This window comes from Bos grunniens, chromosome 6, assembly GCF_055505025.1.
Source record: "Bos grunniens cultivar Pamir isolate PY7600 chromosome 6, Bosgru_T2T1.0, whole genome shotgun sequence".
Lineage (NCBI taxonomy): Eukaryota > Metazoa > Chordata > Mammalia > Artiodactyla > Bovidae > Bos > Bos grunniens.
This window is the reverse complement of record NC_141170.1, coordinates 12,503,041-12,515,140: the sequence shown is the minus strand read 5'-3', so window position 1 is coordinate 12,515,140 and position 12,100 is coordinate 12,503,041. Positions and strand designations below refer to the sequence as shown.

The window sequence follows — 12,100 nt, the reverse complement described above, 5'->3', positions numbered from 1 at the left end:
GCTATGCTAATGTGCTATGCCTTTACCCCAAACTCTGTCTCCAAGTCAGTTCCGCCTCTTGGCCCAGAACCTACTTGACAAACCAGTATGTTATACTCAGATATTGTTCCCCTAATCTATGTAAATGAAACTATTTGTATGGTGGTCTGCCCTTCTTCAAGATTCAAGTTAATCATTTTATGGCCCAGGATAAACCATTTGGTGCCAAGGTTATCCCAAAATGCATCTTATGGGTGAGGGACCTGGTGCCATTCTGAATTTTAAGACATTCCTTTCATTAACAGACTGCTAGTGACTATTTAACATCCAGCTGAAGACTAGCAGGGGGGTACTCTTTCTGCCCCCTTCTGATGCCTATGTCAGAAGCTTTCTCTATCTCCTTTATACTTTAATAAAACTTTATTACACAAAAGCTCTGAGCGATCAAGCCTTGTCTCTGGCCCCGGATTGAATTCTCCTCCGGGGGCCAAGAATCCCAGTGTATTCGCATGATTCAACAACAACCTTTCAGCCGGATCCTCAACTGATCGAATGCTCTCCCACACATATGAAACCATTAATTCATGACCTGAAGCTGTTCCCATATCTCCTCACACTTCTGCCTACAATTTTTATCTCAGTTCCTTTCTTCTTTATCATTTTAGGAGAAATAGCTAATTAATATGCTTTTTGAAATATTTTTGAAACTATAAAATGTCACATAAATGTTCAATCCCACAGTGTTTTATGATGCATCTTTGATTAACTTCAAGGCACCAGCATTAATTCCTACATTTATTTCCCTCTCTTGCCTTCTGGCGTCTGTTCTAAAAGCCTTCTTGCTACTTCCTCCAGCCTCTGCCTTTCAGAGCAATTGCCTGCATTGAAGCACAGCTTTTCTCTCTAATTCTCTTTTAGAAACTCGGTTGTCTCTTTGAAGGTAAATGAAATTCTATTAAAATAGAGAAAATGAAATGCTGACACTTACTGAAATAACTGTGGCTCTCACTTGGCTGGAGTATTTCAAATCCCCAAAGAGATGAAAGAAAATTTCCCATTTGACATCCTTTCCTGTATTAGAAGCCCCAAATCCGTCTTCCCTGAGCATGAATATGAAAAAAACAACAAAAAAGACATTCACTGAGTTACTCACATATCCTCCAAGACTATCTGAAATAAATCCAATCTGATGGGAAAAGACAGTCTACAGGATGAATAGCATTACCTTCTCAGCTGGCTTGGGATCAGAAAGTGGGTGTGGGTACTGTGCTCCTTGGCCAGAATCGTGCTTTTGAGCTTTGCTGCTGCCAGGAGAGACAACCCCCTCCTGGGAGCCCAGGTATTTGGGTTTTGAATCAGTTCTGCTTTTAAGTTGCTCTGTGACTTGGGCAATTCATTTCAATGAATCCCTGCAAAGTTCTTCTCCTCCAGGGCTCCCTATCTTAGCATCTGCTACTGCCATGCTACCTGAGGGATATGCCAGAACCCGGAATTATCCTTGACTCCTCTTCCCTCAGGCCCTACATCCCATCACTGTCTAAGCCATCTCATCCACCCATTCCTTGCCTACCGCTATCACTCTAATCCAAGCTCCCAGCATCTCTCCTCTGGACCAGTGCAATTTCCCTGGGCTTTGTTGGGATCCAGTCCTTTCCCCAAAAGTCTTTTTTTAAAGTGCTCATCTTATTCTGTCATTGCCTTACTTCAACCTGTCAAGGATTTCTCATTACTCTTCGACAAAGATAAACCTCCATAGGCACACAAGTCCCCATCAAAGTATGTGAAAAATGGCCCACAGGCTGACCCAAACCCAAACAATTTTCAGTTATTTAAAAATTAAGAAATGTGACATAAAAATTCAGACTTCTAGCTTCTCTTGAAAATTGGATATGACTCAGCTGGTAAAGAATCCGCCTGCAATGCGAGAGACCTGGGTTTGATCCCTGGGTTGGGAAGATCCCCTGGAGAAGGGAAAGGCTACACACTTCAGTATTCTGGCTTGGAGAATTCCATGGATTGTATAGTCCATGGGGTCACAAAGAGTCAGACAGGACTGAGTGACTTTCACTGTAAATGCTATGACTTTAGTCAAGTAGAGGTTTTCCTGGTGGCTCAGATGGTAAAGATTCTACCTGTAATACAGGAGACCTGGGTTCCATCCCTGGGTTGGGAGGATACCCTGTAGAAGGGAATGGTTACCAACTGCAATATTCTTGTCTGGTAAATTCCATGGACAGAGGAGCCTGGCGGGCTACAGTCCATAGGGTCATGAAGAGTCGGACATGACTGAGCGACTAACACACACAAGAGACAGTCAAGCACCTGTCGGGGAAATAGTAGCAGTACCTGTCTACCCTCACTGGACAGGTCTACAGTCTCCTCTGAGCCTCCTCATCTTGCTCACCCTTCACTATACTCACTGTTCAGGTGTGTTGCCTTTCCAGCAGCTCCTCCCTCTCCCTCTCGGTGCTCCAGTTCCCCTAGGGTTTCTGCCTCTCAACAAATGCCAGGGCCTTCACTTATACTGTTCCCTCCACCTGGAACACCCTTCCCAACTCTGCTTCTTTCCCTCTTTCTCTCTCTCCACCACTTCCCCACCTGGATAAATCCTATTCATCCTCAAGACATGAGTTTGAGTATCATTTCCACCAGAAAACCATCTCGGACCCCCTATTCTAGGACAATGCCCTACTTTTACCCCATCATGCTGACCACTGGTTAACTGTCTTTCCTGTAAGCTCCCCAAGGGCAGGGAGTAGTCTGAAATCCTCAGCTCATAACCAACAGCCACCAGCCCAACACCTGTCCCAGAGCAGAAGCTTTCTAAATATTTTCTGAATGAGTGAATCAACTTGAAACCACTGGGCTTAGTATACATACACATCAATAAGACACGACCTACTATAGGACAAAGCAGAAACAAGCGGAAATAACAGTGTGGATGGGTATGCGTAAGGTGTTCATTCTGGGGACATGCTGAACTGGTCACTGTCTGCCAGAGATGTCCCCTTGGAGAAATTTAGGCTGGAGTGGAGCTTGGGGATTTGCGACTTATGAGCATTCCTCCCCAAGGAGGACACTGGCTCATGGAGGTGGGTGACCTGTCCAAGGTCACACAGTCCCTGCAGACGGTGAGCAAGATGAAGGTACAGACTGTACCTGGCTCATGTTTACCATCAAAGCAGCTCCAGCACCCAACTGAGTGATTAGCAAGTGCACGGAGTGAGTGAATGGATGAGTGAAGGAAAAGAGAAGATAGAGGCTCAAGAAAGAGCTGAGACCTGCTCTGGACTGAATGAGACCCCGTCAGATTCATATGTTGGAATCCTCACCCCCAGGATTATAACATTAGGAAGTGGGGCCTTTGGGAGGTGATCAGGTCATGAGGATGGAGCCCTCATGAATGGGATTAATGCCTTTAGAGGAAGACACGCAAGAGATGACCTCTCTCCCCAATGTGAGGACACAGTGAGATTGTGGCTGTGGGTACAAGGCAGGATGAGCCCCTCGCCAGAAACTAACCATGTGGCCACCTTGATCTTGGACTTCTAGCCTCCAGAACTGTGAGAAATAAGTTTCTGCTGTTTATAAGTCACTAGTCTATGGTATTTTTGTTGTTATTTTTGTCAGTCACTCAGTCGTGTCTGACTCTTTGTGACCCCATGGACTGTAGCCCGCCAGATTCCTCTGTCCATGGAGTTCTCCAGGCAAGAATACTGGACTGGGTTGCCATTTCCTCCTCCAAGGGATCTTCCAGACCCAGGGATCAAATCCATGTCTTTTGTATTGCAGGCAGATTATTACCATCTGAGCAACTGGGGAAGCCCATATAGCAGCCCCCAAAGGACTAAGACCCCTGTGGTCCTTGTCCTGGTTCTGGGGTGTGTGTCCTCAGTTACTAAGTTGCATCTGACCTTTTGTGACCCCACTGTAACCTGCCAGGCTTCTCTGTCCATGTAATTTCCCAGACAAGAATACTGGAGTGGGATGCTATTTTCTTCTTCAGAGGATCTTCCTGACTCAGGGATCAACCCAAGTCTTCGGCATCAGCAGACAGCTTCTTGACCACTGACACCAGGGAAGTCCTGTGGTTCTGGCACCAAGCTCCTAAAACCCTTGGTATTTCCTAATTGATGAGTTTATGTCAGTGAGGTTACTTTTGGACTACACCTAAAGATGGGGGCTTGTTGCCAGGTGAATCAACCAATTAATTAGAAAGTTGGAACTTTTGGTTCCACCCTCTAGACATCTGGGAGGGGAGAGAGGCTAGAGATTGAGTTCAATGCCAATGACCTAGGTTTAATCAATCATGTCTATAGTGAAACCTCCGTTAAAACCCAAGAGGATGGGATTTGAAAGGCTTTTTGGTTGGTGAACATATTTTTAAAACATGGAAGCCCTATACCCTTTCCCTACACCTTGCCCTAGGCAGCTCTTCCATCTGGCCATTCTTGAGTTACATCCTCTTATAATAAACCATTATGGAGTAAGTAAACTGGTTTCCTGAATTCTGTGAGCCACTTTTGCAAATTAATTGAACCCAAGGAGGGGTCCTGGGAACCTCTGATTTATAGCCTGTAGATCAGAAGCACAGGTAAAGACCTGGACTTGAGATGAGCATCTGAAGCAGGTTCAGTCTGGTGGGACTGAGATCTTAAGACCTGTAGACTCTGACACTGTGTCTGGGTAGATAGTGTCAGAATCGAGTTGAAGCGTAGGACACCCGGGCTTCCCTAGTGGCTCAGCGGTAAAGAATCCACCTGCAATGCAGGAGCCTCAGGAGGAGCGAGTTCGACCTCTCTGTCGGGAAGATGCTCTGGAGAAGGGAATGGCAACCCACTCCAGTATTCTTGCCTGGGCAATCTCATGGACAGAGGATTCTGGCAGGTTAACAGTCCATGGGGTTGCAAAGAGTTGGACACAACTGAAGCGACTTAGCACACACGCACACAAGCAGGACACCCAGCAGGTGACGTAGGGAAAGGGTCCACAGGGCGTAACTGGAGTCAGAGTCTTAGTCACACTCCCGGAGAATCCAGAGGGTCCCATCTGGACTGTGTAGGATGCACCCCACATGTGGGAGTGCAGGCAGGCAGATCCAGGTTCTGGCTTCAGCTCCAACAATTTTTTTTTACTAGTTAGTTCTACCCCTTACCTCTCTCAGCTCATGTTTCCACACCTATAGATATGAGCCACTCACAAAGCAACTGTCGGGTATGAACGGCATTAAAGATGTGCTTTACTCAAGCACCATTGATATGAGCATTTGTTAGGTTTGTTTCGGTTGCCGCCTGCCTCCTGCTGGGGGCAGCCCAGGGCAGGGTTGGTCAGCCCTCCTCTGTTCAAATGGCCAGAAGTGGTGGCCATTCAACACTGACCTTCAGCCATGGTTTATTCTCCTCCCTCCTGGTCCTCTTGGGGAAGGGGGAAGGGGATGACTCTGCTTCCTTAGGAGGCATCTTCACCATTCTCCCTCCCTCATCCTCCCCGGACACTCAGGCAGCAAGGCTGTAGATTCCATTGCCCCTCCTCTTGCTCCTCCGGGCAACTGTTTCAGTTCCCACCTCATCCTTCCCTGGCCAACAGCAAGTCCCAGCTAGGTCACTCTCCATCCTCTGACTCCTTCCCCTCTAGCCCACACCTGCCCCCTATTTTCCCAGAGCCAGCTTCTCACTCAGGTCTGGCTGGGTCACTCCCCTGCTCTAGTGTCGCCCAGGGCTCCGTACTGCCCCAGGAGGAAGCCCACTGCAGCTCCAGAACAGGTGCCTTGCCTCTCACATTCCCCGTGCCCAGTCTTCTCTCAGCCCCCGAGCCGCTCCCAGGTCTCTCATAGCGCCATTCCCATCTCAGGGCCTTTTCTTTAGTTATTCCCTTTCTCTTCAGGGTCTTCTCTCCAAACCCCTGCATCACCTGCCTAACTGCTCACCCTTCAGGGCTCAGTTTAGAGGCCACCTCTTCTGGGCAGCTCCCCTTGATCACACGCATCCCCACCCCAACCTGGGCGAGGTGTTCCTCCTTGCTGAGGCCACGCAGCAAGTACATGGTTGTGCTGGGATTTAAAGTCAGGCCTTCCTGCTTCCAAAACTGAAAGCCAACCACCAAAGACTGTGCAATTAGATATGAATGTGGGAAAGAATTCTATATTCTTTCTAGTTTTTGCCATTACAAAAAAAAAAAAAAAACCTGCAGTAAGCATTTGTGTATATATTTTTGTACAAGCCTAATTTGAATTTCCCTGGGATAAATGCCTGCTAGCACAATTGATAGGAGGTATGGTAAAGGAATTTTTAGCTTTTGAGAAACTACCAAATGCTTTTTCCTTAATGGCCATGTCATTTCACATTCTCACTAGCAATTTAAGAGTGATTCAGCTCTCTGAACGATTGCTAGAATCTGGTGCTTTTACAATACATATTTGCCAATGGATCAGTGGTAAAGAATCCGCCTGCCATGCAGGAGACACAGGAGTTGTGCATTCGATTCTTGGGTCAGGAAGATCCCCTGGAGGACGAAATGGTAACCCACTCCAGTATTCTTACCTGGAAAACAATCTCATGGATCGAGGAGCCTGGTGGGCTATAGTCCATGGGTCACAAAGAGTCAGACACAGCTGAGCAACTAAGCACATGGGTAAGAAAGACTCAGGAGTGAGGTAGAGCTGAGCCAAACACTGGAAAGATGCCCAAAATATATTAAGTGAAGACAGCAAGTAGCAGAACAATGTATTCAGTCAGTTCAGTTCAGTCGCTCAGTTGTGTCCGACTCTTTGTGACCCCATGAATCGCAGCACGCCAGACCTCCCTATCCATCACCAACTCCCGGAGTTCACTCAAACTCACGTCCATCCAATCGGTGATGCCATCCAGCCATCTCATCCTCTGTCATCCCCTTCTCCTCCTGCCCCCAATCCCTCCCAGCATCAGTCTTTTCCAGTGAGTCAACTCTTTGCATGAGGTGGCCAAACTACTGGAGTTTCAGCTTTAGCATCATTCCCTCCAAAAAACACCCAGGGCTGATCTCCTTTAGAATGGACTGGTTGATCTCCTTGCAGTCCAGGGGACTCTCAAGAGGGGTTGGCCAAAAAGTTCGTTTGGGTTTTCCCATAAGATATTATGGAAATATTTATGGAAATATTATGGAAAATATTCCATAAGATATTATGGAAAACCCAAACGAACTTTTTAGCCAACCCAGTGTATGACATGATTCCATAAAAAAAAAAAACAAAAACCCTACACGTATATAAGTTATCTAAGCAAAGTCAAAGCCTAAATGAACATAAGTAATCTCTTAACAACAGTCATTGGGTGAATGGATTCCTACATACTGTACGTTTTGAATTGGTTTGTATATTCTTTATTTTCTAAAAAGATAATCAAACCCAATCAAAGAAACTCAGCAACAACTTTTCTCCAATAATAAACGAAACGCTTGAGTGCTCAAGAATTCTGAGGCTAGGGACAAGGTTTTGGAGGAAGGGCTCCCCTCTGACTGCCCTTCGTCTGGCAAGGGACACGGGGATCGGGGATGGTGACATGAACTGAGAGCGAATGTGTTTGGCGGGAAGCCGCACTTACCTTTCCCAGCAGCTCCGGGAGGCCCAGCAGTTGCCCCGCGAAGACGCCGATGCAGATGAAGATGGCGGTCACCTGCCCCAGAGAGCCGCGCACCTCCTTGGGCGAGATCTCACTCAGGTACATGGGGAGCGCGCTGAGGGCGATGCCTGTGGAGGAAGCATGGCGGCCGTGATAGAGCTGTCTCCTTCCCAGAAGATGCTGGTCAGGGTACCTCCTTCCCCTTGGCACTTGACAAAAATAGCGCTATGGCCACAGCACCAATCAATGTGCTTCAAGTTAGGTTGGATTCACACCAGTTTCTAGCCTTCAGGGAACCCTTCCTGTGAAGGGGGAACCCTTCCTGTGAAGGGCTGCCCCAGTTTATAAGCTGAGCACCTCATGCATTGCATCTCAGCCCAGGATAACTTTCTGGTTCCGCACCCAAGGCAAACACGCCTAAGGTGTAAAGAGACAGCATTATCTCCGAGGTGGCGACATAAATCAAATGCTATTTGAATTTTTATCTCCAACACATATATTGAGATCACCAGTCCTCATGGAAAAATCAAGCGACCACAGATCAGTTTGGCACATGGTTGCTTAGGAGCAGCGGAATAAGAGGAACCTGCAGGATTCAAGTCCCACAGCCCCACTTTCCTCTCTAGGTGGCCTTAGAAGTAAACTGGCTTCTCCTGGCCTTTGCTTTCTCATCTATGAAAGAAAGGTCATGATAACTGTCTATTCCTATTGTGGTGGAAACACAAGACTACATACAAAGCATCTGGCTCATGTGGGGTCATTGGATGGACGTTTGGGAAACTCTTAGGTCTTCACCCTGACACAATTGCTACCCTCTGGGGATAATTATCATTACTTCCCTGGTGTATCAGGCTTCCCTTGTAGCTCAGTTGGTAAAGAATCTGCCTGCAGTGCGGGAGACCTGGGTTCTACTCCTGGGTTGGGAAGATGCCCTGGAGAAGATAAAGGCTACCCACTCCAGTATTCTGGTCTGGAGAATTCCATGGACTGTGTAGTCCTTGGGGTTGCAAAGAGTCGGACACGACCAAGCGACTTTCACTTCACTTCACTTCCCTGGTGGCTCAGATGGTAAAGAATCTGCCTTCAATGCAGGAGACCTGGATTCAATCCCTGGATCAGTAAGATCAACCCGGAGAAGGGGATAGCTACCCACTTAAGTATTCTTGCCTGGAGAATCCCACGAACAGAGGAACCTGACAGGCTACTGTCCACGGGATTGCAAAGAGTCAGACATGACTTAATGACACTAACACAAAAAGCTAATAAGGAAATGACCAGGCTAGTGGAAAAGAGGGGGCACAGGTCATGGTGAAGGACAGTAAGCCTGCCTCCTTCACAGGGCACCTGTGCAGACTGAATCCCTGGCGGCCAGGGGATGCTCAGCGGAGGGCCAGGCACACGGATGATGTCAATTAATGGAGACCTTTCTGACTTGTCCGTTGTGAAGTGATATGGAAAACTGAGATGCTGATGGCTCAACAGGTGAGGAGGTAGCTGCTGTACGATGACCAGCTCATCCCAACTTGCAAGGGACCAACCTGGCTTTAGGGCTTCCCTGGTGGCTCAGTCGTAAAGAATACGCCTGCCAAGGCATGAAACACAGGTTCTATCCCTGGGTCGGGAAGGTCCCTTGGAGGAGGAAATGGCCACCTGCTCCAGTATTCTTGCCTGGGGAATCCCATGGACAGAGGAGCCTGGTGGGCTACAGTCCATAGGATCACAGAAGAGTCCAGCACAACTTAGCGACTAAATAACGACAACATCTTGGCTTTAGCACTGAAAGTTCTGCATCCTGGGAAGATTCCGAGTTTTAGACAAACAAGGATGGCTGATTAACCGGGGCCCATGGTGCGGGCACCAAGCACCTCTCACACCTGAGTGGACCCTCTCAACCTCTGACCGCATCGCCTACCATATTTCCTGCCCCTTGCCCCCAGGTGTTCCAACCATAAGGTTTCAGGGCTCTCCAGGTTCATTCTGATCGTGGGACACCAGGCTTCGCTGCTGTTTCTCCCAAGTGCTCTGTCCTCACAGCTCCATGGGTGGATGCTCTCCTATCCATCCCATCTCAGCTCAGCCTCACTTCCTCCTGTTAATGGGACCTAATGAGACCCAAGGGGGTCCTTTGTAGACGTAGCCAGGTTCAGGTGAGGTCACACTGGATTAGGGTGGGCCCTCGACCCAGTGACTGGTGTCCTTACCAGGTGGTAAGACACTTGGAGACACAAAGGGAAGACGGGCACTTGAAGATGGAGCAGAGACTGGAGTGATGGGTCCACAAGCCAGGGACTGCAACACCAGAAGCCAGGAGAGAACGTGAAATAGACTCTAGCCTCAGAGCCCCTGGAAGGGACCAATTCTGCAGATACCTTGATTTTGGACTCCTGGCCCCTAGAACTCTTTTAAGCCCCCCAGTTTGGTGACTGCAGCCACAGGAGATTGCCACAGCTCCTCACAAGGCCTTCCCTCTGGAAATCAACCCCTCCCCATCACTCTTATGTCCAGTCTTATGTTCCTTGTGTCATCTAGTGCTTTTTGAAAGTTATCTTGTTCAGTATTTACAGTGGACCCTTGAACAACATGGGCTTGAACCACACAGGTCCACTTAGATTTAAAAAGAAAAAAAACTTGTCTGCTGTGCCAGATCCTAGAGGCAAGCACACAGGATCTTTAGCTGTGGCGTGCAAACTCTTAGTTGCGACTTGTGGATCTAGTTCCCCGACCAGGGATTGAACCCGGGCTCCCTGCAAGTTCGGAGCCTTAGCCACTGGACCACCAGGAAAGTCCCCTGGAAAGTTCTTAATGTAGCAGATGTGGGCTTGCACCTCTGGGAGTGTGGGCAGCCCTGGGAAGGCGGTGGAAGGAGCCCGTCCACCACAATCTTCTACAAACACGTTTGCACCCTGATCTCGACTTTACAATCTGCATGGATTCAGCCTCCAATCCATGCTGCACCGTGTTTGTTGCAATGTCAAAATAGTGTGTTTATTTTTGCTCCAAGCCTTCTGGAAATAGGACACTTTAGGCAGGTGTCCGACATTTTCTGCGATGGTTCCAAATATTGCCTCTGAGAACCCAGTTAGAGCAGCACAACCTCCTGAAAATCCTCTGGGCTTCTCATTTGGCTTTAAATTATGTATTTTGAGCAAGACAGCAACTCATCTCATGACCAGCAATTTTCGTTTCTTTCTGACCCACTGCCTCACCTTAAGTGCCCTCATATTCCAGTCTCTGCTTTGAGAGGGTCTGGTGAGAATAAATGCCATGCAGCTTCTACATCTTGGCTCAGCAGCAACAGGCCATGTTCCAGGAGTCAGAAAGAGTGTGTCTCCCCCCACCCACTTCTTGATTTTACATTTTTATACTGCTTTTGGAAAAGTTTACAGGACAAGAAGTCCAAAAGATGTTTGTCTTGAATATGTGGGTTTATAAAAAATGGCATCTCTCTTCAAATCCATCTTATTTTTAATTAAGGAAATTCAGAGACCATCCAGTTATGTGTAATGAGTAAGTGTCAGCTCCCCCAGACTAGCTAGACAGGCGAAGTAGCAGGAAAGAGGCTAAGTGGATAAAATACAAAACTTCCAGGAAGACAGGCTTCAGAGGACTCCATCAGGAAAGGACTTTCAGATGCTCCCATCTCACCACCCTTCCTCCTGAGCAGGCAGAGACTTCAAAACCAGACCATCTGTCCAAATCTTGAATCTGCATCTTATTGTTCATTCATTCAGTCCTGTCTGACTCTGCGACCCCATGGACTGCAACTTGCCAGGCTTTGCTATCCTTCACTGCCCCCCAGAATTTGCTGTAACTCATGTCCGTTGAGTTGGTGATGCCATCCAAGCATCCCATCCTCTGTCACCCCCTTCTTCTGCCTTCAATCTTTCCCAGCCTCAGGGTCTTTTCCAATGAGTTGGCTCTTCCTATCAGGTGGCCAAAGTACTGGAGTTTCAGCTTCAACATCAGTCCTTCCAATGAATGAACACCCAGGACTGACTGATCTCCTTTAGGATGGACTGGTTGGATCTTCTTGTAGTCCAAGGGACTCTCAAGAGTCTTCTCCAGCACCACAGTTCAAAAGCCTCAATTCTTCAGCACTCAGCCTTCTCTATGGTCCAACTCTCACATCCGTACATGACTATCTTGTTAACAGAATAAAAATGATAACAGCAACAATAATGGCAATGATACTATTACTGGTGTGAGGAGGTAACAGGGCCTGGAATGTACTCACTGTGCACGCACGGCACACCATTAAATTTTACATTCCCTAGCAAGGAAAGTTTGGGGGTACTTTGTCTTTTCGCATATGAGACAAAGAGGCTAAGACAGGAAAGCAGACTGCTGCCATCCATGCTCCCTGTGTCCACATCCTTGGGTGGTTGGACGTTTCTCACCCTGACTCTGCACCTGGCCATAGCACTCACCTCAGCCAGTGGGACTCTAGCAAGCGTGTCCAAGCAGACTTGACAAGTGCTCAAAGACAGGACTTGCCCCTCTTGCTGCCCACTGGAATCCCAAAAATC

At 47.8% G+C, this 12,100-nt stretch overlaps 1 protein-coding gene across 8 annotated transcripts in view; it reads right to left on the bottom strand.

Annotated features, from left to right (window-relative positions):
* The window catches only part of SLC2A9 (solute carrier family 2 member 9), a 233,564-nt gene that overhangs the window by 171,097 nt on the left and 50,367 nt on the right, over window positions 1–12,100 (bottom strand). For all 8 annotated transcript variants that reach the window (XM_086404782.1, XM_086404779.1, XM_086404786.1 and 5 more), the window contains one exon: window positions 7,557–7,702. In XM_086404782.1, coding sequence (XP_086260908.1) covers window positions 7,557–7,702 — 146 coding nt within the window. The remainder of the gene's footprint in view (window positions 1–7,556; window positions 7,703–12,100) is intronic.